The sequence below is a fragment of the Aquila chrysaetos genome, chromosome 10 (assembly GCF_900496995.4).
Source record: "Aquila chrysaetos chrysaetos chromosome 10, bAquChr1.4, whole genome shotgun sequence".
Lineage (NCBI taxonomy): Eukaryota > Metazoa > Chordata > Aves > Accipitriformes > Accipitridae > Aquila > Aquila chrysaetos.
Window position 1 is genome coordinate 40088226 of NC_044013.1, and position 21997 is coordinate 40110222.

Here is a 21997-nt window from a genome sequence, read left to right on the forward strand (position 1 = left end):
TTGGAATAGTTCTATTTCCTTTTTAATCCATCAGAAAAAAATGGTGCAGCAAGGGATCCCTTTTTTCAAAAGATAAAGCAATTCACTCCGTAGTTCAGCGTGGTGTGGTGAAACCCGATAAAAACAAGTCAGTTCCCTAAAGATGCAGAAGGCTTGTCGCAGTAAGGAAGACTTACAAGAGACTGAACTAAGACATTTTTAAAATTCAGGAAGTTTCTGTGTTTCTGTTTCAGACCAGGGATGCTCCCTGCATTTGATGTAGAGGCCACGTCTTCTCTCTCTAACAGAGGCGTATGCCCGCTGCTGCTCACCGCTCTGCGTTAGTGGGTATTTGGCAGAACAGATCATGTGCCCACTGACAGTTACCCTGTTGGGACCGTCCTAGCCCAGATTATTAGCTAGCAAGATATAGGCAAGAGCTGTATTATTACCTATAGATTCTGCAGGAACCGTATTATAATTTCTTTAGGTGTTTATGTACTAGAGCTTACAGTGCTTGACATCTTCAAATCCAAAGATATACACAGACTGAAGAGTGGAAAACTACCTGTATAAACCCTGATTAGGATATCCATCCATAGTAATTCTCCTAAGTCTGCTCTGGACGTATCTTTGGGTCATTAGAAACCAGAGAGAGCGGAATGAGGAAGCAAGTTTCAGAGTCATGGCTATACAAACTACAAACTACTTGTAGTTTTTTTTTCTCTCTAAGCAAGAGGTGATACGTGCATCTCCAGTGATGCTATTTTAGTGTTTCAAGTAAGATAATACTGTTCTTTTGGAGTAGAAAAATATTGAACCATTTGAGGTTTAAATCTCTCTCTGGAAACTTAATGAAAACTGGTCGGAATGATGTGCCTTACTCTTCCATCCCACACACAAAATGTGGGATGTGATGCACAGAAATGTGATTACAGTGAAGGGGGGAAGTGTAGGTCCCCTATGATCCCATTCTTCCGGAATAACCGCAGCCATTAGCCAGCTGCTCAGCTAATGAGATATTAACTCCACACTTGCCTAGCATCTCTCTTAGTTTCCCAAGTTGTAGAGATGACAGTGCTAACTATTTGCTCAAATGCAAGTAACCTGTGTTAGCTGGGAAGAATTAATCTGATTATAGTTGCTGGCATGCAACTTCTGTTTACTAATCTGTTGAACTCCCTTAATGTTTAGAGTGGAGCTGTAGGTTACAAGCTGTTCTTTAAATCCTTCCATCCAGTAAGCTCTTAGACTGCTCCTTCACTGCCTCTGACTCATTAGTCTCTAGTCACCATCTTGTGAGACATCGCCGCACAGGCTATTCTGTCTGTCTTGTGTAATCAGAACAACAGCTCGTAGGTGGCAGGGATGAGTTACTGGAGTGGCTGGACACGGTGAAGAGCGGATAAATGGAGAACATGAGGAAGGAGTTGGTAAACAGGAGAGGGGATGTGTAAACTCGTCGTAGTTCCTGCTTAGTAATACTTAAACATTTGCTTAACTTCTTACCTACTTGCCACGCTGTTCTTCAGCGCACTCTGAGCTCCAGCTTCCTTCTGCTTATATAGGCTGCCCCGGCTTGGGGGAGGGATGAGGAGTCATGAATCCACCACAGTACGCTTGAGGATTTGTAAATGTGTTTACAGAATAACTGCAGAGTAGCAGTAAAAAGGGTGAGGTTTAATGTGGCAGGGGCACTAAAAAAAGCATAGGCATTCGAAGCTATACATTTTTGTCGCACCTGTAGGTGAGGAAGGCAGCCCGCCACGTGTGCTCCTTGCATTTGTGTGTTCCCCCACGAGCTTCAAGGGCTTCTCTTGCTTGTTGCTACTTCTCCGTATGCTAGAAGGTGTCTCCTTTACTTGCCCCCCTTATAATTGCAATCTTACTTTTGGATTTTAAACAGTATTTTAGTTGGGTGTATTTTTTATGATTAGAGAACTTGCTTGTCAAGTGGCAATGGCTGTCCCAGCTGCAGGTAGTTGTCTCTCAAGCAGTGGCTTCTAAATGCTACATAAAACCACAGTCAAATTGAATTTAAAACTTTGCAAGTTTATCCAGTGAAGTCAACTGAATTTAATGTTGTTTAGTGGCAATAAGAAAGCCATGTTATTGTCTGGAGCTTATTTGCTACGTAAAGGCAGCTCTGGGGAAGGAACAAAGCAAGAATTAGCCCTGGAAGATCCTTGCTGTGACTTGTGAGAATTTGCCCTCCTGTCTTCGTGGGCTTTTTTGGCAACCCTTAGTACTGCATATGTACGTTTTTTCAAAAACAAAGAAAGAGAAAACCTCGCTGGCCTGCTAATATACCCTGATGTGGACTTGTTGAGTAACTTTTTTCTGCGATACGTTTAATGTATTGATGATATCCACAGTTACCCCTACCTAAAGCATGTTGCTCCCTCCATGGTGATAGTAATGCAGTAATTAGAATGTACTGTGAACTTACAAAAAAACCTCCAACCAACAAAGAACATACTTGAGACCTAGAGCAGACTTGGCTCAGAAGAGCAAAATTATCTGGCTGTGGTATAAGTAAATAATTTACTAGCCTCCTATGCCTAAGACAGCTGTCAGAGGTAAAGAATCATTTTGGTTGAAGTGGAGCATGTTTAGAGACCGTTTCGGGGCATGATTAGAGACCGTTTCAGATTTCTTCCTATGCAGGTGGTGTTGTGGGTGCTCATAAATTTGAATTGCTAGTCTATAACAGCTAAGCATAACCCTCACAAGCTTTCTCACAGATTTCAGATTTCCATTCTGTCAGTTGCAAAGTTACTATCTTTAATGGTCTTTAACAATCTACACTGTTTGTTTGTTTGTGTAACAAACCAACACAAATACTGCAGGATATTAGCCCAGTAATACACTGCTACTGTGAATTACACATACCCCATGCGTTCACTCAGACAGTCTGCCCTTGTACTGCATGTGAAGTGTGAAAGGTTAGAATTTGGATACTTTCTTGGTTTAATTTCAAAAATATTTTACAGATAGTATCACAATACCAAATGTCAAGCCAACAGTTTAACAATAAAAAAAATATTTTAATTTTAAATGAAATGCATATGCTTAATAAAATCTAATCAGTGTTTTTAAACTGGATACATATGACTATAAATGCCAGTTTTTAAATGTACTTTCTCAGATGGAAGTCACTGGGGATCATTTTGAACACTAGCTTCCAAGAGTGATGTGCTTGTCAGTGAGAAAATTTGATAAATCACTCAAAATGGCTTTGCTGTGGTTTCTGTGCATTTCATATGGAAGACTTTTTGTTAGCTTTTTTAAAATCCATGGGTAAGGAGGGACCATGAGAATGGAATTGTCTGGGACATTGTCTAGCTTAATCCCAGAGACTTAAGTTATGTGGTGCGACATTAGCATTTTTGTAAGTATTAAGACACAAGAGTTTTGGATCAAGTTGAATAAGGGGAAAATGTTCATTTTTCAAAGTTCCAAAGTCTGTCGTGTTCCTGTTCGTCTAAGTGCGTGCTGCAATTCATGAACTTCTCTCCCTTGCACTTCATAGATTCCAAACCCTCTGTTTGACCTGGCCGGGATAACATGTGGACACTTTCTGGTTCCCTTCTGGACCTTCTTTGGTGCAACCTTGATTGGGAAAGCAGTAATTAAAATGCACATCCAGGCAAGTACTACACCTCCCTTAAGGCTCTGGGGTGAAGACTTTTTTTTTTTTTTTTTTAACTGTTACACTGTGTTACTTCATAATGAATTCTGGAGTCTCCCTTCCTGACCTGAAGTAATAGAAATTAATTTGCTGCAAAGGATTTACAATAAAGGATCTGCTAGGCTTCTTATGTTCAAAACATAGGCAAGTGAATAATTTATAGCTACAAACTAATGAGCTCGCTGCCTATACCACTCAGGAAATTGGTGGTTAGCCAAGTTATTTACCTACGGTTTTTACCAGACTGAAAGGACTTCGTACTCATAATGAACTTGCCTTTTTGGTAACAAATACTCATTTCAAAGAGCACTGCAACTAGCCTTTACCAGTTGAGCGGCATTTTTAAATGCTGCCTTTTATCTCAGTTGAGTGTGTAGAGAAAACCCCACTCCTTTCAGGCCCTGCAGAAAGCAGTCTGAGGGTATGTCTCTGGGCAGATTGTCCATATCTTTCAAGCACGGTTAGCGATTTTTGGTGTCCTCAGTCTGTATTATTCTGAAATAGTCTGATATCAGAGCATGTCCAGTTTTTCTTGCGGACTCAGAGCCTTACTGCATGTTCTGAATTTGGCAATCAGAATCTCCAGTTGCTTTCCGAAATTTTGAGTCTCGCTTTTAAAACGCATCACCATCTTGTCCAATGAAAGATGAAGTATTGATTCCCAGGCGATTCTTTACTGGTGGCAGTGTGGTTAGTGCTATGTCGTGAACTGCATCGCTCTGTTTGTAATGATTAGAACCAATGTTTTCAGCTGGGGCTTTTTTAAGCATCTCCATAGGACTGGTGCAGTGCCTGTAGCTGTGTTGCTTGGAAATCTTTGCTGTCACTACATTAAAATAGCAGAAGCTATTAGTAGTATAAGATTACTCGATTAGTACCCTCATCAAGCTGCTTAAACATCTTTCTTTCGCCCTGCACGGAAGATTTCAATCTTCAACTCTTTTTTTTCCTTCCCGTCTTTTTGTAAATGGTTATTTTACTTTGCCCGGTCCTTAAACAGAAAATAATAAATAGGTCTGAAAATTCTTTCATTTGCTGTGATAGAACAACTTCTTCTCCACACTTATTTTTGTATTATCTGAAATTTTCTGCTTTCAAATCTGGGTACTGTTAGAATTTGTTGTGGCAACATAGAAAAGTAAAATAGTATTTGTGTAATATTCCTTTTATTATTTTATTTGTCTTGTTTAGCTAGCAGAATGTTTGCTATGTAATTTATAGTGCTCCACACTCAGCTCAAATGTAAGTGAAAAAATATTTCCCAGTGTCTTGTACAGTTGGTAAATCATCTTATTTTGTAATATGTTTAGCTATTAGAATTCTCTCTTCTGCGACGCTTGATTTCAAGCGTACTGTTGTGCAGTAGCCTTGATTTTTGTAGTGATCTTGCTGCAATTTGTAATTTAGGAAATGTAAGTGTCATGGAAAAGGCTTTTAATGAAATCTTGCTCTAGACAGGAAGCGAGTGACTCTGGTACAGTGGCCGTCCTGGAGCTGCTTTTCACTGGCCTCTTCCTCTGGACCACAAAATCATTTTGTGTAGTTCTAGTCACATCCCTTATTTCCAGACTAGCGAATGCAGTTCTCATTAGATCGTGTTTAAATTGATTTAAGGAGACTGTGGGAACTGTTTGTGTGTGTATACGCAGCTACACACAGTCTTGCTCACTCTTTGCAAATTAACAAGCTGTCAAATATGACAAAAGTGGAATTAGCAAAAGCTATTTTAAAAAAATTTTAACTTGTGTTAGAAGAGAAGGGAGCGGTAAAATCGTGGACATTTGGATTTTCTGCAAAATAAGCCATGTGTTACAGAAGTTTCTTTTATTGAAATTACTCTGTTCAAATAAGACTGTTGCATTAGAGACCGTGACAATCTAAGTTTTTTTAACAGACAGGTACCCAATGGCTCTTCCTTTGTTCTTCACTAAGTATTTTTTGTTATGCTTCTGTCTGAAGCACATGAACTGGGGGACTAGAAGATATATTATTTTTCATTTCTGTGATCTTTAAGTACAAGTGTTTGTGTAAGGGGATGTGAATTTTTCTGCATAGCGATGACTGTTTTTCCATTAAAACATTGTTGACGGAGTAAAGTGACCTTGAGCTTCTGGGAATTTAGGTTTGGGGAGGATGCGAACGGTTAGTAACATAGGCTACAAAAACATTGCAAGAAATGAAATCTGTGAGGAAATAGAGTAATAAAGTAAACAGCTTTTCTCTCTCCTGCCTCTTTTTGAAGAGTATTGAAAAATAAAGATCTTGAAAGAAAAGAGAGGGGAAAACTATGTGCGAGTGCTGGAGAAGCTGTCTGGTTGGAAAGGAACATAAATTGTCATACCCCATTGTCCCTGCTTCCCTTTTGATCAAATGTTTCTCTAACTGATGTTTTCCTTCCTACAGAAACTTTTCGTTATTGTAACATTCAGCAAACATATAGTGGAGCAGATGGTGTCCCTAATCGGGTGAGTAATTCTTTAACACAGTAATACCTTCACTCATTAAGTGGAAAAATACTGGAGGAGTCAAATTAGATGTGCTGAAAATTGTGTTTTGCTTCAAAGTGCAAGCTTTGGCCACCACATAATTTAGGTCTTATTTGCAACTTCATTCCTCACCTCAAGGGCTTCAAGTACTCCAAGAAACATAATAGCACTGAAGGTCAGATGGCCTGAGTGTATAGTACCGACGGTTAACTTTCACCCAGAAATATGATACAGCTCTTCCAATTATAGATCGCTACGCTTTCAGCTGCAAATAGGCTGGTTTTTTAATGGACTTTCTTCAGTGTTGGTAGTGTGATCCTATGACAAAAAATAAAAGCACTGTTGTGATTTATGCATTGTCCCAAGATGACAGTAAACCCCTTCCATAATTTGAACTACCTTATACATTTAAAATCTCAGATGTCTCAAAATGTCAGAATGAGAAATAAGTGAAAATCTCAGTTTTAAACAAGAAAACTAAGCAAAAATCCAGCTAACAGTTGGGGGATGGGGGGAAGACAATTAAAACAACATACTTTCATGTTGCCTCAGTGGGTTTGAATGAAGATTGGACACTGATGAAGTGTTAGATTTTTGCCTCATATCTACCTGTTCAGTCATGAAATTCTGTGTAATTTTAAAATCTATTGTTGATGTTAACATTTCCTGCCTGGTAATCCAGCAAATAACATTGCAACAGTGCTTCTCTAACCATGCAGAAGTTTCATAAACTGCTTGAATGCAAACGAAGTATGCAACTTAATTAATTTAAATGTAGGCAACTAGATAAATCATACGGATTTCATCAAAAATTCGTGCTTAATTGTTCAAAGGAACAATTGTGTTCTTGGGGGGGAAGCTACTGCCTGTTTTCAGTACACTGATCAGATTAATGTCAGGGGTGCAGGTTTAAAGTTTTAAATGTGAATCTCTAACATTTAAATAGAAAGTCTTATTGTTGTGGGGTGGGCTTTTTTTGTTTGGTTTGTCTTGTGGTTTTTTTTTTAAACTAGATGCCTAATATGGATCCATAAAATAAATTCTAAGGTGTTTCTACTTTTCCAAGGTCTTTCACTTGTTATATGGGGCAAACTGATTGACACTTTGCTATCCAAACTGTAATAAGTATTTTCACATAAAATCCAAAAAGCCACACTTCTCAAGAACAGTTTCACGGGAGGAATGTCTGGAAATAATTCCTTTTAAAATATGTAAACTTGACATAGTAATGCTATACAAAGAAAAAGGAGCATCAGAAGAAACATTCTAGGGCACTTCACTAATGAAACAAATCCTGACTTTATTACTTCCTGATCTTCTGATTGGGTGTCTGGTTTGTAACAAACTTCAAAATTAATTTGTTGCTTTGAACACTATTTAAAAAAAAAAAAAAAGAGAGGAATGTGGCTACTTTTAACCATCAATAGTTAGCTTTTCTTAGTATCAATCATACTAGCCAATCTATTACTAAATTTTGATCTGCTCTGCTACTAGGTCAGGTATATTTCCAAAGATTTACTCTCTTGCAAATCTTTGAGCCACAGCTAGTAGTTTTTTCCTACTTCATCTGTCTTGGAGATAATTTTGCATCGAATTACTTCGAATGCATTCACAAGACCTCTGCTGGATTCAGATTTTATTAGATGGTTGATGTCAGAGTTAAAAAATGTTCTCGGGAGACAGTAAGATTTTTGGAATGTCCCGGTATCCTTGACTTTTCTCAAGCTGTCTGCTAGCATTACCTCATCAATTTCTTTTAGAGTGGAGTATAAAACATGTTGAACAATAGCTTGTATTAAATCCCTTATTATTAAATTAAACTATATAGTTCTATTTAATGGTCAGTAACTTGATTTTAATCAAATTCTATCCAACAAATGGCTTAAGACTTTTTTTTTGTCTGGGATATTGCTCTTACACAATAGGAAATGTCTAAGCACAATACTTTAAAACATTGAACATATTAATATACAGGATAACTAAAATCTAGACGGAAGATTAAGTTAGGAGATAAAGTCTGAGAGTATTTGATTTTATAAGCCAGAGGGAATTTCTCGATAACTACATGAGTCTTAGTCAAAAAGCAAAAATTATTCACCTGCAGACCTTGCCCATAGCTCAATAGTTGTTTACTTCTGTTACTGGATGCTGCTGGCATTGCACACTAAGCCTGCCATAACCAGGCTTTTTTAATATAATTTAGGGTAATTTGATTTTACAGTTTTGTCTGGGTCTCCTTTATAAAAGGATCATAAAATACTCCTCAGATTGATTAAATAAGGAAAGAAAAGGAAAAGAAAATGTGGCAGGAAACTAAGAAGCTGTTTACAAAAAATTTTTGAAAACATTGGTGGTAGCTAGTGTACAAAAAACAAGGTAAGAAGGACGGGTGGTGGCAGCAGCAAGGCAAATGGCAGCCGCGCTGCAGCAAGCCTTGTTAGAAGGGACAAGACGACGTGGATGGATTTAAGAAACTGAAGTTAGCATGAGTTTGGAAATCAAAGCTGAAGAGGATTACAAAGATACTGGTAGCTCATACGGGGCTGGTAATTATCGACCTGTTCTACCAGTTAATAGTTTAAAGTTGTATTGTTGCTGTCTAAACTGCTAGAAGAGGATAATGTTTTCTCTCAGGTTGTATTACATTCATAAGCTTTTGTGAGGAAAGGTGGTGTGTAAGAGTTTTGCCTTGTATTCTGTCACTTAAAGAAGAGTTCAACTTACTGATCATCCATGTAAAATACTTTGATGCTGGTTTTAGGCCAAACCTAGCCCACTTAAAATGTTTAATTATCATGTGTGTTGTGGGTTTTCTTTTGGCTCTTAAATCTTTCCGTTTAATTTTTTTTACCTACAGCTGCAGGATTGTTTATGAAGTCACACTAAGCATATTGCTTTTAAGCATGATGATATTTTCTTTGAAGTGGCAGTTTCAAATGTGGATTAAGAATTCCCAGAAAACTACTAAAAGAAGTAGTTCTCAAAGCACACACAATCCACAAACTGTCTGCCATCAATTCTGGGTAAATGTTCAGAAAGAAAAAAATCTAATTTTTTTTTTTTTTTTAATTCAGCATGCTCTGTTCATATTTTGTGAAAATGAGCTAATAACTTTAGAACTTCAATAGACATCTAAGAAAATCAGAAACATGTTTTATATAGCGTTAGACAGCTCCTGGCCTTCACCTCAGAATCACCTGAACTTCAGTGGCAAGTGGTACAGCTGCATCCCTTTTGGACAAATCCCACCCTTCGTCGGGCAGAGAGATTCCCTCTGACTGTGGTTAAGTTAATGATAAACTCACGTAGGCTGCAGAATGTCTTAATTACAGAGGCTGTGATAGTTACTCAGAGGGGAGGCATGACCACTGAGAAGTGCTCATGTGATACACCAGGTATGCTGTCGTCTCAGCTAAAGGAGTGAACTACTGCCTGTAGCAAATCATGCCTTGCTGATTTTAAGAGAAGTAGAGACTAATCTATTCAATTAATGAACTGAGTCAATAAGCTAATCTGAAGTTTAAGTAGAAGCCAGTGAAATGCATGTAAAAAAAAAACATTGCATACTTCCACAGATTTTTAGAAGTTAATTTGTTAGTGCCATGTTCTGTGGGTGGGATGTGTTAACAGTGTGAAGTGTAACTCAACAAACTCAGACTTGAAAATCTACCCCAAAATATCAGTGCTTCTGAAGGGTTTCTTAACCTGGTAGTTTCTGTGGAACAAATTTTCATGCTTACCAGCCGTGCAGGCCAGTTTGAATAATTGCACGTCTTAAAGGAAAAACAGTTTTTGGTAACAGGTACTTGAACCATTGCCTTGACAAACCAGTTTGCTGCTATTTATTGTGCCATAATTCTTTGCTTCACAACTTAATCTCAGTTGACTCTTGTAAGGAGCGTGATGTTCCTTTCACGAAAAAAGTACAAATGAATTCATGGTGACTGATGTAACTGGAAACTTTGTTTAAAGATTGTATAATTTTTTTCAAAAATAATTTACAATACAGGCTTAGGTTACTTCTTTAGAATATAGTGATACAGGGATAGAAGGGGCTGCACCAGAAATCAGTTGTCCTGGGGTGGGAAGAGCTCTTTTTTATCTTTTTTGTTTGTTTGTTTGTTTTTTTGATTCGCATTGTGCCAAGCGATTGCCTGGGGTTTTGGGGGCCTTCAGCAGGGTATGGTGGCACAGCGTGGCCTCTGCCAGCTCATCTCCACTGCTTCCTATCGCTCTGCTCTGGGCAGAGCAGCATCGAAGGAGCGAGCCTCAATCTGCCAACCACACCTTCTCACTTGGTGGACCTTTGTATGCCAGACAGTCCATATCTTGTTGAACTGGCATCCTCATTAAAGGATATTTTGAAAAAACAGGCTCCAATCAATATTTAAATTGAAACCTGTGTAATAGAATTCAACTGAAAATAACCTGAAGTGGCTGAGAACATGGATAACTGGGCAGTGACTTCAAAATCTCCTGAGAGAAATGCTTCTGGAATGTTATACCAATACACCTGACATTTCTTGGTACAATAAATCAATGGCTCTCCTCCCACAAGTATATCAGAAACCTGTGGGACTGTGCCCTCATAAGACACCCTGTACACAATAGATCAGCTCTGCACAAAACAGGCTTTAGCGTCTTGAAAGGGACACAGATGTGGATGAAATTTGAGTAGCTTTGGTGTTGAAAACCTTCCAGTGGATCACAACAGAATTATAAAAGTTTATTTGCAAAAGGCTTGTGGGATTTAACTCCGAACAGGCAAGCTTTTTTTTTTTCTAGATTGTGTACAAAAATATATCTTAAAAATACAAATAGAAGTTTCCTTGCAAAGGGCAATGTTGAGCAGAGTTAAGACCCAGCAGTTCAGAGATGTTGCAATTCCTATTTCTGAAAGCATTGATTTTAACATAACAGAATGTCCCAAGAAAAAAACCCGTTTCGCAGACAGCTTGGTTAATGTGGGTATTGGAGCGTAGCTCCAGGTATAAATGACGTCAAACGTGTAACAATTTTAGCTTAGTAATCTTCAAATAAGATATTTTCTTTCCTCATCTTGTAAAGCAAGTGAATCTGCCAAGTAGTCTTTTAACCCCGAAATGTTTCTGTTGATCCTGACCATAAACCAGATTTATTTTCTGCAATTTTTAGACCACTGAACAGAGATAACATCTAAGTTTCACCAAAGGCTCTGAGCCCGAAGTGGCGGTGATGGAAGCTGAAGGCTGTGGTTACTCCCTCGGTGATTTGGGAGCCCAGGTTTTGCTCTGAGCCAGGGTCCAGGTTTGCTGCAGCATCGTCTGAGGGCTGAGTCAGAGATCCACTGAGTCACTGTGCAGGGTCCTGGTATTGGCGGAGCTGGGGGGAAATGGATGGTTTAAATACTGTGAGAATCTTTATCAGCACAGGAAATGACAGCTCATTAAAATACTAACCGTTAAGCCTGTTTAGATCACTGTCTGGAAAAAAATTAACCATTGAAGGTTCAGATAACTTGCAGGAAGAAAGGTGCTCTGTTTAGATGGTGAACCCGGTACACGAATTAATCAGCTTTGCTAATTGTCCAGTGGCATAAAAATATTTCCGTTGGAATCTGTTTTTCAATGGTTTATAAAATGTCTAACTCTCAAAGAAGTTGATACTGTGCTGGAGCAAAACTTCCAGTTTCTTTTAAGGGAGGAATGGCTAAAATAACCAAATATGGAGCCTCTTGCTAAATGCCTTACTGCTTTTGAGCTGCAGGATGGATTTTTCTTGCATTCTTACAGGGGAATGGAGAAATGTGAATCTAATATAAACTCTGTGTGGGAGGAGCGGGTGTTGGGTGTGATGATTTAATGAAGTTTTGCATAGTTGTTTGGAAGGTGAAAGCCTTTGCTTTGGCCCTTTGGCCTAGCTGTCAATAGCTAGTCTGATTTAAATAAATTATTTTAAAAAAGAGTTGGAGGTACTGGGAGCGAAGACTCCATCCCAGCACACCCCCTCCTTCGTTTGTCACATTCTTCAGTGCCACTTAACTCCCTTTTTTGTAGAAGGAGATAATCTCTGGCCTTGGGCCATGCTTGCTGCAGGACGGCCGGGCTGAGATACCGAGTGTGTGCAGGGTTTGTGCTGACAAAACGCACAGTGATATTTTCCTCTTAGTTTGGTTTTCTGTTGTTTCAAAATTTCTTTTGCTGTTGTCTTCATTTGGCATGGTAGTGCTGGCATTTCCTAAAAGGATGTTTTTATCTATAGCTGGACTAGCCCAAATAGCTGAATCTGAGCAAAACGTGTACGACGCTGTTTGTCCCCAGACTCTGAGAGGGTCCGGACGAGGACAAAGCGTGCGTGCCAGAGAGTCTGACAAAATCAGTCCCCCTGTTAACAGTTAAACGGTTTTTCCAAATTAACAGCTGTGGATATTAGAGAGATCATCCGTAAAATGGGGTTGTGACTCAATATTGCATCACCTTTCCAAGCAGGGCTTCGGTGTGTTTCAGCCTGGGAGCCTGGCGCCTTGTTTGCACCACCTATTCAATTACTGTGGTTCTCATTTCCCTTCAGATTATCATTTCCATGATAAAATAGACTTCCATGTTTTTAAACCTGCGGTGCTTAATGTTTCTTGATCATCGCAACTGGAGGACTGATTCCAGTTGTTCATACGAGCTGCTGAATAGGGTATAAAATTCAGAACTGAATGCCACTGAAGTTCTTATTTACATTTTTAATTTCCATCAGAATAAATGGAGTTTAAGGACTGCTTGGAGTTAATCAGCTGCTTAATCATCACTTGCTGTTGGAGGCCTCTTACAAATGAAAAAGTTTCATTAGCAGTAAAAACCCCACTGTATTAATGTTCCTAAACCATGGGTCTAAAATGGCAACTTCAGTGTTTCTTGAAAATACTTGCTAATTCTAACATTTCTCTCTGGAAGAGTAGGTGAATACGCACATGTGCAGAGGCTTTTATAAGATGGGAGCTTTATATCCAAAATCGTGGACTGATAGATTTTTTTTTTTGTGTGTGTGAAGTGTTTGCACAATGATACTAAAAGGCAGCATTTGATAGAGAACTGTACTTCAGCATTTAGCACAGCTTGTAATTATCTGAGCGTTCACAAACTCTAAAAGCATAGGTTACGAAATGTCGATAACTCAGGAGTAACCTATACCCTTAAAAGATCTTGTAAGATGAAAAATATGCCTTTCAAAACTGCAAATATAATTATTAAATGGTTTTAAAGAAGTATTTTTAATATTAGTCAATACTCTAGTGAGCTGCATTTTTACTAACTTTCTATTTTTTGTTAAACTGGCATAGGGAAAATACCTCTTCCCCACCCCTTGGTTTGGCACTTCATCCACGTGCGTTTGAGAAAACTCCTTCCTGTAGTTCCAAAGATGCTGTTAAAAAGATAAGTTTCCCAAAAATCTTTCCTACCTCTTCATGACTAGTGACATGCATTTGAGGTTCAGCTGTTGACAGGCATTATTTGAAAAGCAAATGAATAAATTGTACAGTGTATTTTAATAAACACAGTTTTGCTGTAACTGGAATAGAAGTTGTAGGAGTCATTGTCAGAATCTGTACATAGTTGGTGTAATTTTTTAGCTGATCCTAGAACAACTTTGCTGAATCTCTGTAGTGTGGTGCTTCAAATAGATGTGAAGTTTTGTTTTATTTGTTGGAAAAAAAGCTATGTAATTTTTCATTTGCATAGAAATCATAGCTCTTAATTTAAAAAAAAAAAAGAAAATCAAAGATACATCTGTTTAATTACAAATACCAGGAAATACTTCTGAAAACAAGCTTCAACAGTGTTTTGTTCAGTGAAGCAAAATTCTTAATGGGTGTTTATGTTGTAGTATTAGAATGCAAGTAATGTTTTTTACTGAAATGTTATGATTTTAATGAATTTGGGCTATACCAAAGGCTAGTACAATTTTTTGGAAGTCTGTTTTTAATTTCAATTCCTTATGAAACATTCAATTTTAGCAGAGAATCAGAATGAGTTAAAAAAAAAATTGGTGTTTAATGTTAAGTGTTTCTAAAATGTCTTCTGAATCAAAATTTCTTCAGAGTTTTTTTTTCCTAAAAAAAAAAAAAAAGGCATTTTTTTCTGAATCTTATGGTAAAACTGTAGCTAGTCACTTTGTTTTTCAAGTAAATTTTGGTGAAAGGACAGAATACACAAGAACAGCATCTCTCTTCCTAGGAGTGCATGCCTGTTGCTGATTAACTGCAAAATTGATTAATAACAATGATAGCAACTAGTGAAATGTATTTCATTGCTTATTTTTACACACAACTTCTCGTGAATGGGGTTTTTGTGGTTCTGGTTTTTTATTTTTTATTTTTTTTTAATTGAAGTCTTTAAGCAGCTCACTAAGACCTACATTCTAAGCCTTTAAGAAGGGACAGCAGGTTGTGTGTTTGGGGGTTTTTTGTGTGTTTTGTTTTGGCAGATAGAGACTACAAAGTGTGGATGAGCTACGTTCTGTTGTGCACTAAGGTCCTTTTATTTTCTTACCCTTTCCTACTCTGTATTTGAAAGACAACAGGCTTGATTCTCAAAGGAAAATGCAAGGAATTGGTTTTAGATTATTCTACAAACAGGGTTATCTTCCAGCATCTTCCCTCCCTAAGTCGGATGTGTAAATACACTTGTGGTTTGCATGTCGACTCCTGAAACTGCAGCAGTCTTTTGAAGGTGTATCTTCGAGTCACTGCTAAGTGGCGCAGAATTATGATGCAAATCTGCTCCTTCTGCCTGTGTGCCTGCCTCTGAGTGTAATCCCTGAAAATTTATACTGAAGTCTTCCCCCTCCTCCTTTGGTAAGAACAGGGTTAGGGAGTTGAACTTCACTAGGTTTGTGGGGGGATACCAATCACTTGTTTGTAATGAAATAAAATGAAAACTGGTTTTTAAGACTTTCAGATCTAAGATTATGCCTACGCTTTGGATATTAAGTGACATATGAGTTAGCTGGTTGATTAAATGATTGAATTTTGTCGAAAGAGTGCAAGTAACTGATACTGTCCCGCTGAAATGGGATTTCAAGAACTTTATTCCCAGTACTGTGGATTCATGATTTTCTAGATGAATGTGCAAAATATTGCAGACTTTTAGAAGCCTTGCATTCAGGATCTTAGAGTTCTTCAAAATAGCTTTAATAAAATGAGTGTTGTGTACTTAATTCTTAGTCATGCTCACAAAAAAAAAAGCTGAATACTTTTAGTGAAAAAAATTTTGAAATACAGTGTTGATGCACCAGGATCTCTTCAAGCCATCTGAACTTGGTTTTCATGTCTTTGTTCTGTTATTTAATGCTAATTGGGCACTGACTTAGTTCAGTTTTCAGAAAAAAAATTGAGGTATTTGAACAACGATTCTGTTAATCATTCATCTCTCATCATTTAAATATTCCTCATTTCATAATCATGCAGAAGTTTAAAAGTAAACTATTACCCTTCAGTAGCTTTACCGGGCTTCCAAGTGTCATTCGAAAAAGAAAAGAAACCTCAAAATGTAACTCATTTTTTAAAACTGTGACTCGTACTGATCGGCGAGTCATTAGGAGCATTTTTACCACGAACAGTCAGCTTCGTAAGGGACGGTTCTGAAAAACTGGAAATCATTTGTAAAAGTTGACATACTCTTGTGTAAAATGTGTAATAGACGTGCTTTAGTCTCTGCTCTTTTTTTTTTTTTCCCCCTGAAATTTTACCAGTCTAGGCACAGAATTTACTCACCCATTTGTATCATTGTGACGGTGAATCATGAGGGAAGCAATCTTTTTCTTGTAAATATGTTCAAAAAAATTATTTGCCCCTGGCTATTGAAGGAAATAGATTTAGTGGAGGAGAGTGAGCTACTTCATTTCTTCAGTCTGTGCATTTTCATAAATTCTTAAGATTAGAAAGCTGTTATTTTTTAATTGGGCTTTAGCCTGGAAAAGGGAATATTGTGTCAAATCAGGAGACTGAGGAAAATAATTTGAGAGACCTAGCCCTCCCGCAGTCATTTGGAGAGGAGATGATCAGTTTGTAAAACTGCCCATGTGTATCTTGGTGTCTGAAGTGTGTTTTACTAAATCCTCCCTGAAGTAGTAAAGAATCAAAACTGAAGTGTTGAAATTTAGGTGACTTTTGTAATGTAGAAGAGTGTATTATTTCTTTAGAATTGAAAAAAAAAAATTAAGATCTTAGCTCTCTTTGAAGTTAAAATGGCACTTGTCAGTAATGGGAACTCTCCCGTGGCTGGGGTTAGGAGTGTTGGTGCGCATATAGGGATGAAACCTTGGGAGCCTTCGGATTGTGTGTGTGTTCTCACCACACCAGCTGAGCTAGTGTTGTGGCTAGTGGTAATTTCTTCTGTATAGTATTTAAGTTTGGTTTTTTTTTTTTAAAGTATCGTGACAATTATTAAGGCTCTTTGGACCTCCTGCTAAATAGCATGGTGTATAGATATAAAGAAAAAAATTACCTAGGTTGTTTTTGATTAAAGTCTGGACAGGCTGTGGTATTTGCAGAATGGAAGTTGGGGGCTGCTGTGAGTCTGTCCAGCGCCAACACCTTTACGCCGTAGAGGTTGGAGAGGGTTCTTAGTTCCAAAAACGTATCCGTGATCTTTGTAACGTTAATGTCAGAACAAGGTGTTCAGTTATGTATTGTAGCTTTTGTGCAAGTCATCTGCCATAAACCATGGCATGATTCAGAACAGGGTTCATAGTTCCTTCTTTGTTCCTTTGTTAATCACTGACTTGTGGGAGGCGCCTGCAGAATTTGCTAATGCATTCTTTTTGGGTAAGGATGACGCACAGATTGTCCTAATAAGGACTTAGTTTGAGAAAGGGGCCGTCTTCTTTGAGAAGATAGGGGCAAGTCATAGGGCGAGCAGTTTCTTTTTTAACTGAGGGATGACACAAGCACAAGTCATTTCCTTATTAATCGGTTCAAACCAGTTCTTACAGGAACTGCTGGTGATAAATGTGGGACTTCTGAGAAGTCATTCATTTGATTCTCAGCACTGCACCAGTGCAGAGCCTCAGCTGGCTTCTCCCTGGCTTTAAGGAAATGCTCTAGCTCGCAGCTTCTTTCTGTGTTACCAGCAGTGTATTGTCACTGGTTTGCTCTGCAATATTTTTCTTTTTAAGCACTTTTTGAGGATCTGGGGAAATATGGCCCTTTCAGAAGTATCAGATAAAAAGACGAAATACACTTTATTTCGTGGTTATGTTTTCTCAAGTAGCAATGTCCTTCTGAGCTGTAGCTCACTCTGAACTTTGTTCTGTTTGGGTCAAAGTGGTAAGTTTTAAAAAAAAAAATGTTTTTGTTTTTGTTTTTTTTTTCCTCCCTTATTTTGTCTTGTTCTCTGGGATGAACTTTGCATCAGTGCTATTCCAAGTATAGGTCCTTCTCTTCAGAAGCCATTTCAAGAGTATTTGGAAGCTCAGAGGATAAAACTTCACCACAAATCAGACAGTGGCGTGCCCCAGGTAAGAACCTCTCTGCCTCCCCTCCACCTACCCCCCCGCAATTAATTTTTCCCTTCTCTAGCTGTCTTCTGACTTGTCAGGTTTACCAGTATAACTCTTGATTTTGTTTTTCAAAGATTTGCAGTGGCCTAGGGAATAGATAAAAATCTCATTTTAAAAGCAACCTGGGAATTAAAAATAATACTGTAATTGTATGCAACTGGACTTAAAACTCTTGGAGAATAAAGAAAACAATAAATTAAGGCCAATAGCACACCTATTTTGAAAGAGAACTTTAAGCAGAAAAAAGTTGCATTTACATGTGAAATGGTAACAAACGGTGTGCAGCATCAATACTTCAGAAGCCAGTAAGATCTGTGGCTTAATGGCCAATAACAGAAATAAAATCCCCGAGCCTTTTGTGTTCGAACAGAAAAGAAAAATACGGTGTTTAGACTCAGTACAAAGGGGCAGAAGTGTCCTTTCATACAAAAAAATAGTATTTTAAAAACATCCTGAATTTTTAGTGGGGATAGAACAACTTTGAGATGAAATTCCTTAGGATGCTATGGCATTTTTAGATAAAATCCATTAATCTTACTCCCATTTCACATGTAATACTTGTAGCTCTTACAAATGTTTCTTTGCCCATTTCTTACCACAAAAGAGACTAAATTAGGGAGGAGCAGGCTGGAATAACTAAATATGCAGATTCCTTTTATGCACATTGAAGTAATTTTTGTGCAGTGCATTGCTGCCCTCCTTTGACAAAAAAATACAAGTTAAGAGTAGCCATGGAAAACGCTCCAAGTGGGACTGCCGAGGTCATCGCATTAACTTCTACTGACACCAGAAGAATCGGATACTAATTGGAAGATAACACAGTATATGCAGTGTAGGGAAAAAACATTGTTAACCAATGACCTTATTGTTTTCTTTGCAATGAACATGACAGGGAATGACAGTCAGGGTTGCTAATTCTGAACTCTGTGAATTGTTAGCAAAGACGAAACAATACTAGGAATAATAAATCACTTCACTAGCACACTAGTAATGATCAAGGATTCATCATCTGCCCTGCAGTGTATTTGGCAAGTCCTCCTGCATTGTCTTTCAAGGGACTAAAGTCAGCTTTACAGTGGGACCTGCAGGAATCCTGTCGGCTTGCACTTGGTTCCTGTTTTTAATTTGATAAATTAGATAATAAAAAAAAAATGGTTAGGCTCTTCCCTTTCACCCAGAAAATGGAGACTTCTCCATTGTGCTGTCCACTAATCTTCATTTTCCTCCTTCTTCTGTTTTGTCTCTTCAGGGGGAAAACTGGCTATCCTGGATGTTTGAAAAATTGGTGATTGTCATGGTTTGTTATTTTATCTTATCTATAATCAACTCCATGGCCCAGAGCTATGCCAAACGACTGCAACAGAAGATGTACTCTGAAGAAAAAACCAAATGAGCTTGGGAAGAAACCCTTGGAATGGGTTTTAGCAGACACAAAAAATGACACATCTTTCCATATGTTTAAAAATCAGCATTATTCAAAAATGGGGGAAAACTTTTTAACATCAATTTTCAACTATAACAAGTTTTGATTTAATTTTGAAAGTAATTTGGATATTAGAGCAGACGTTTCATTGACAAACTTATAAATGTTAAGGTAAGGTATAAATGCTTTACAAGTCTGAGTTGTATGATACAGGATGGACAATGTGATGTTAAATGGTGTTTAACACAAGTGTCGTCCATCCAAATTACTTCCAAAACTGATGATTTAATACTCTCCACTTCCTGATTTAACTTCAGACTGACCTAAGGGTAACCTTTTATTTTGAAGGGTGGCTGGTTTGCTTTTTCCATAACTTTCAAGACCATCAAAATGTACATAAATGAATACCGATTGGATACAAACTGTTGCATGTCCTTCATGGTAAGGCTATTCCATCTGAATTCTCCAGTGTCCCATCGCATTGCACGTGCCCTTGGTTGGAAAAGCCACCCTCTTAAACTTCATGATGTTAGCAGAGATGATTGATGTCAAAATGCTGAAGCTGACATTTTTTATTCTGTATATTTAGAATGAAGTTAAGATAAAACTTTATAAAGTCATCTTTGATCATTCCAGAATTTCTTGTGTCAGTCTTTTTAAGCTGTTTCTTTTCCTCTCTGCTTTTGTATGCTGAGTTTCTTTAGTTTCTTTATTAAGCTTTAATCCCATGAATCGCATGCTTTACTCATCCTTCCTGCACAAATGGTGCTGAAGCCCTTTGTTCTTTTTTTTTCTTTTTTGTTAAGAACTTCTTACTTAGCAGAAGGAAGTAGAAAGGATATCACTGGCTTGAAGTACAGCTCACTGGTTAAAATAGCCAAGTTAAATAGCTAGTGATATTTGTTATCACAAATTCTTCTCAGATGTTTGCCATTGATCACAGCACCGTGGGCAATGAAGAAGAGAGGGGGGAAGAGTAAAGATTCCAGCTGAAAACAGACTTGATGTCAAACCCAGCAATGATGCAGAGAACCTTACCCTTAGGCTTTTAAAGTCAGATCTTTTTAAAACGTTGTTATGAATCGGTGTGTGTTCCAGTTCTAATGTACATGAACATAACTAATATGAAAATGGATCTTTTTCCCTCTTTAGTAAGTAGATATCCATTCCACCGCTACTGTATATGTATTACTACTCTAATAACTTTTGAACTATTGTTTTTTATTTTTATCCTAGGGGTAAGTAACAAGAATTAATTTGACTTTCAATTAGTGTTATCAAAAGGTGGCATATAAGCACAAAGTAGATTAGATCTTGCTCTTGCTTAGGTTAGATTTATCCCTGCATGAGGCTAGGGCAGATCTTGAGCAAGGTGTGAGAATATGTATTTTGTTCAATCCTGCCTGAATGTCCTCTTGTGTTGCCAACCGTCGTGACATCTCCATGGCTGTACCATCCTGTCGGATAGCTTATCAGACTGATGTTGACTGTTGGATCTCATGGCAACAACAGTCGGTAGGCTGTCTGACATTTTGGTATCTTTCATCTGACCGTTTGCTCATCCATCTCCAACTGTTTTCATTGAACATCAACAGCATATAAGTGTTTTTAAGGTTAGATGGAAATGAGTTCAGAAGTCACGCAGTGCAGCAGTCTACATAAGAAACATCTTTTAAAGTTTCATCTCAGTTGTGTGTGAGGTTTGTAGTGTTTCTCCTGTATGCTTCATATATGACTTTAAGCAATGTTACTGAATGAATGGGGAGGCTTTTAATAGGGACTTCTCTCAGTAGAGCTGCTGACTAGATTAAATTTAAATATCTAAAAGGCTGAGTGCTGGGAGGTACTACAAGATAGTTAAAAGCACAAAGGCCATTCATTTGCCCCTGTGGATTTTTAAAAGATAAGCAGTATTTCTTAAATCTTGGCCCTAGCAGCTTTTTCACTTTTTGGCCTAAATATGGTCTTTGAAAATAAATTAGCAAAGAACTTGTTCTAATACAATACACATTCAAAAAGATCATAGCTCTATTTGATACTTCTGCTTTTTTCAGTCTACTCAAACTTTCATTTTGCACTTTGTAAGAGATCACGTCAGCAGTTCATAGCTGTTTGTTTCATTTTCCTTCAGGATACTCGGATTAGTGAAACAGCCGTTTGCTACTTTCCCCAGTTCTAGTGGCAGCTTTTTTTCCTCAAATCTGCTATTCACCTTAGGGACACTATATTTACTTCGCACAGTTTGGGTAGTGTCTTAAGGCCTTTCATGAGAGTAAATGACGTTTATGCCATGTTGAGATCCCTGTGTGCTGTCAGATTGAAATGAGGAGACTGTAACAATAACTAAAAAGAAAAAAAAACCCTCGTCCTAGAGCTTGAGCCAGTAAACTATACCTTTTTAAATGCTTTAGCGGTCTCCTCAAAATTATGCCTCCTTGCCTACTGAAAAATCACTAGACAAATTGAAAGCTTTCTCCCACTTGTATTTCAATATATGTTTACATACATATAGTGCGAAATATATCTCTTGTTCTGCAACTCATGTTTGTACATGTCCATTCCAATAAGCTATGCTGTTATTTTGAAGCTTTCTAACACTATTTAAAGGGACTGGTCATTCTACTTGCTTCTACCTGTTGAGCTGCTGGGAGATAAGACGACTTGGTAAAAGGTAAAAAAAAATAGAAATGAAAGTTATGCAAACCTAATGAGATTTGCAAATGGATAGTTTTATGTTTGCTTAAATAAATAAACAAATAACTGTTTCCCGGTGTTTATTTCAGCTGGATTGTTTCCATTTCTGTATATTGAGCTTGGTTGTGAAATTTGTTGTCCTAAGCATTCTACAATGGGTGTGAATCGGGAAAATACATCTACAGTTGCATTTTG

At 37.8% G+C, this 21997-nt stretch overlaps 2 protein-coding genes across 6 annotated transcripts in view; one reads left to right on the forward strand and one right to left on the reverse strand.

The window, feature by feature from the left end:
* VMP1 (vacuole membrane protein 1) overlaps window positions 1–21873 on the forward strand; it is a 71538-nt gene extending 49665 nt beyond the window's left edge. For all 5 annotated transcript variants that reach the window (XM_030027077.1, XM_030027079.2, XM_030027078.2 and 2 more), the window contains 4 exons: window positions 3512–3628; window positions 6074–6135; window positions 17541–17643; window positions 18935–21873. In XM_030027077.1, coding sequence (XP_029882937.1) covers window positions 3512–3628; window positions 6074–6135; window positions 17541–17643; window positions 18935–19078 — 426 coding nt within the window. In that variant the 3' untranslated portion in view covers window positions 19079–21873. The remainder of the gene's footprint in view (window positions 1–3511; window positions 3629–6073; window positions 6136–17540; window positions 17644–18934) is intronic.
* Window positions 10569–21997, reverse strand: part of TUBD1 (tubulin delta 1) — a 29698-nt gene continuing 18269 nt past the window's right edge. Inside the window, exon 12 of the transcript XR_005933325.1 lies at window positions 10569–11517. The gene's annotated coding sequence lies outside the window, so the exon portion shown is untranslated. The remainder of the gene's footprint in view (window positions 11518–21997) is intronic.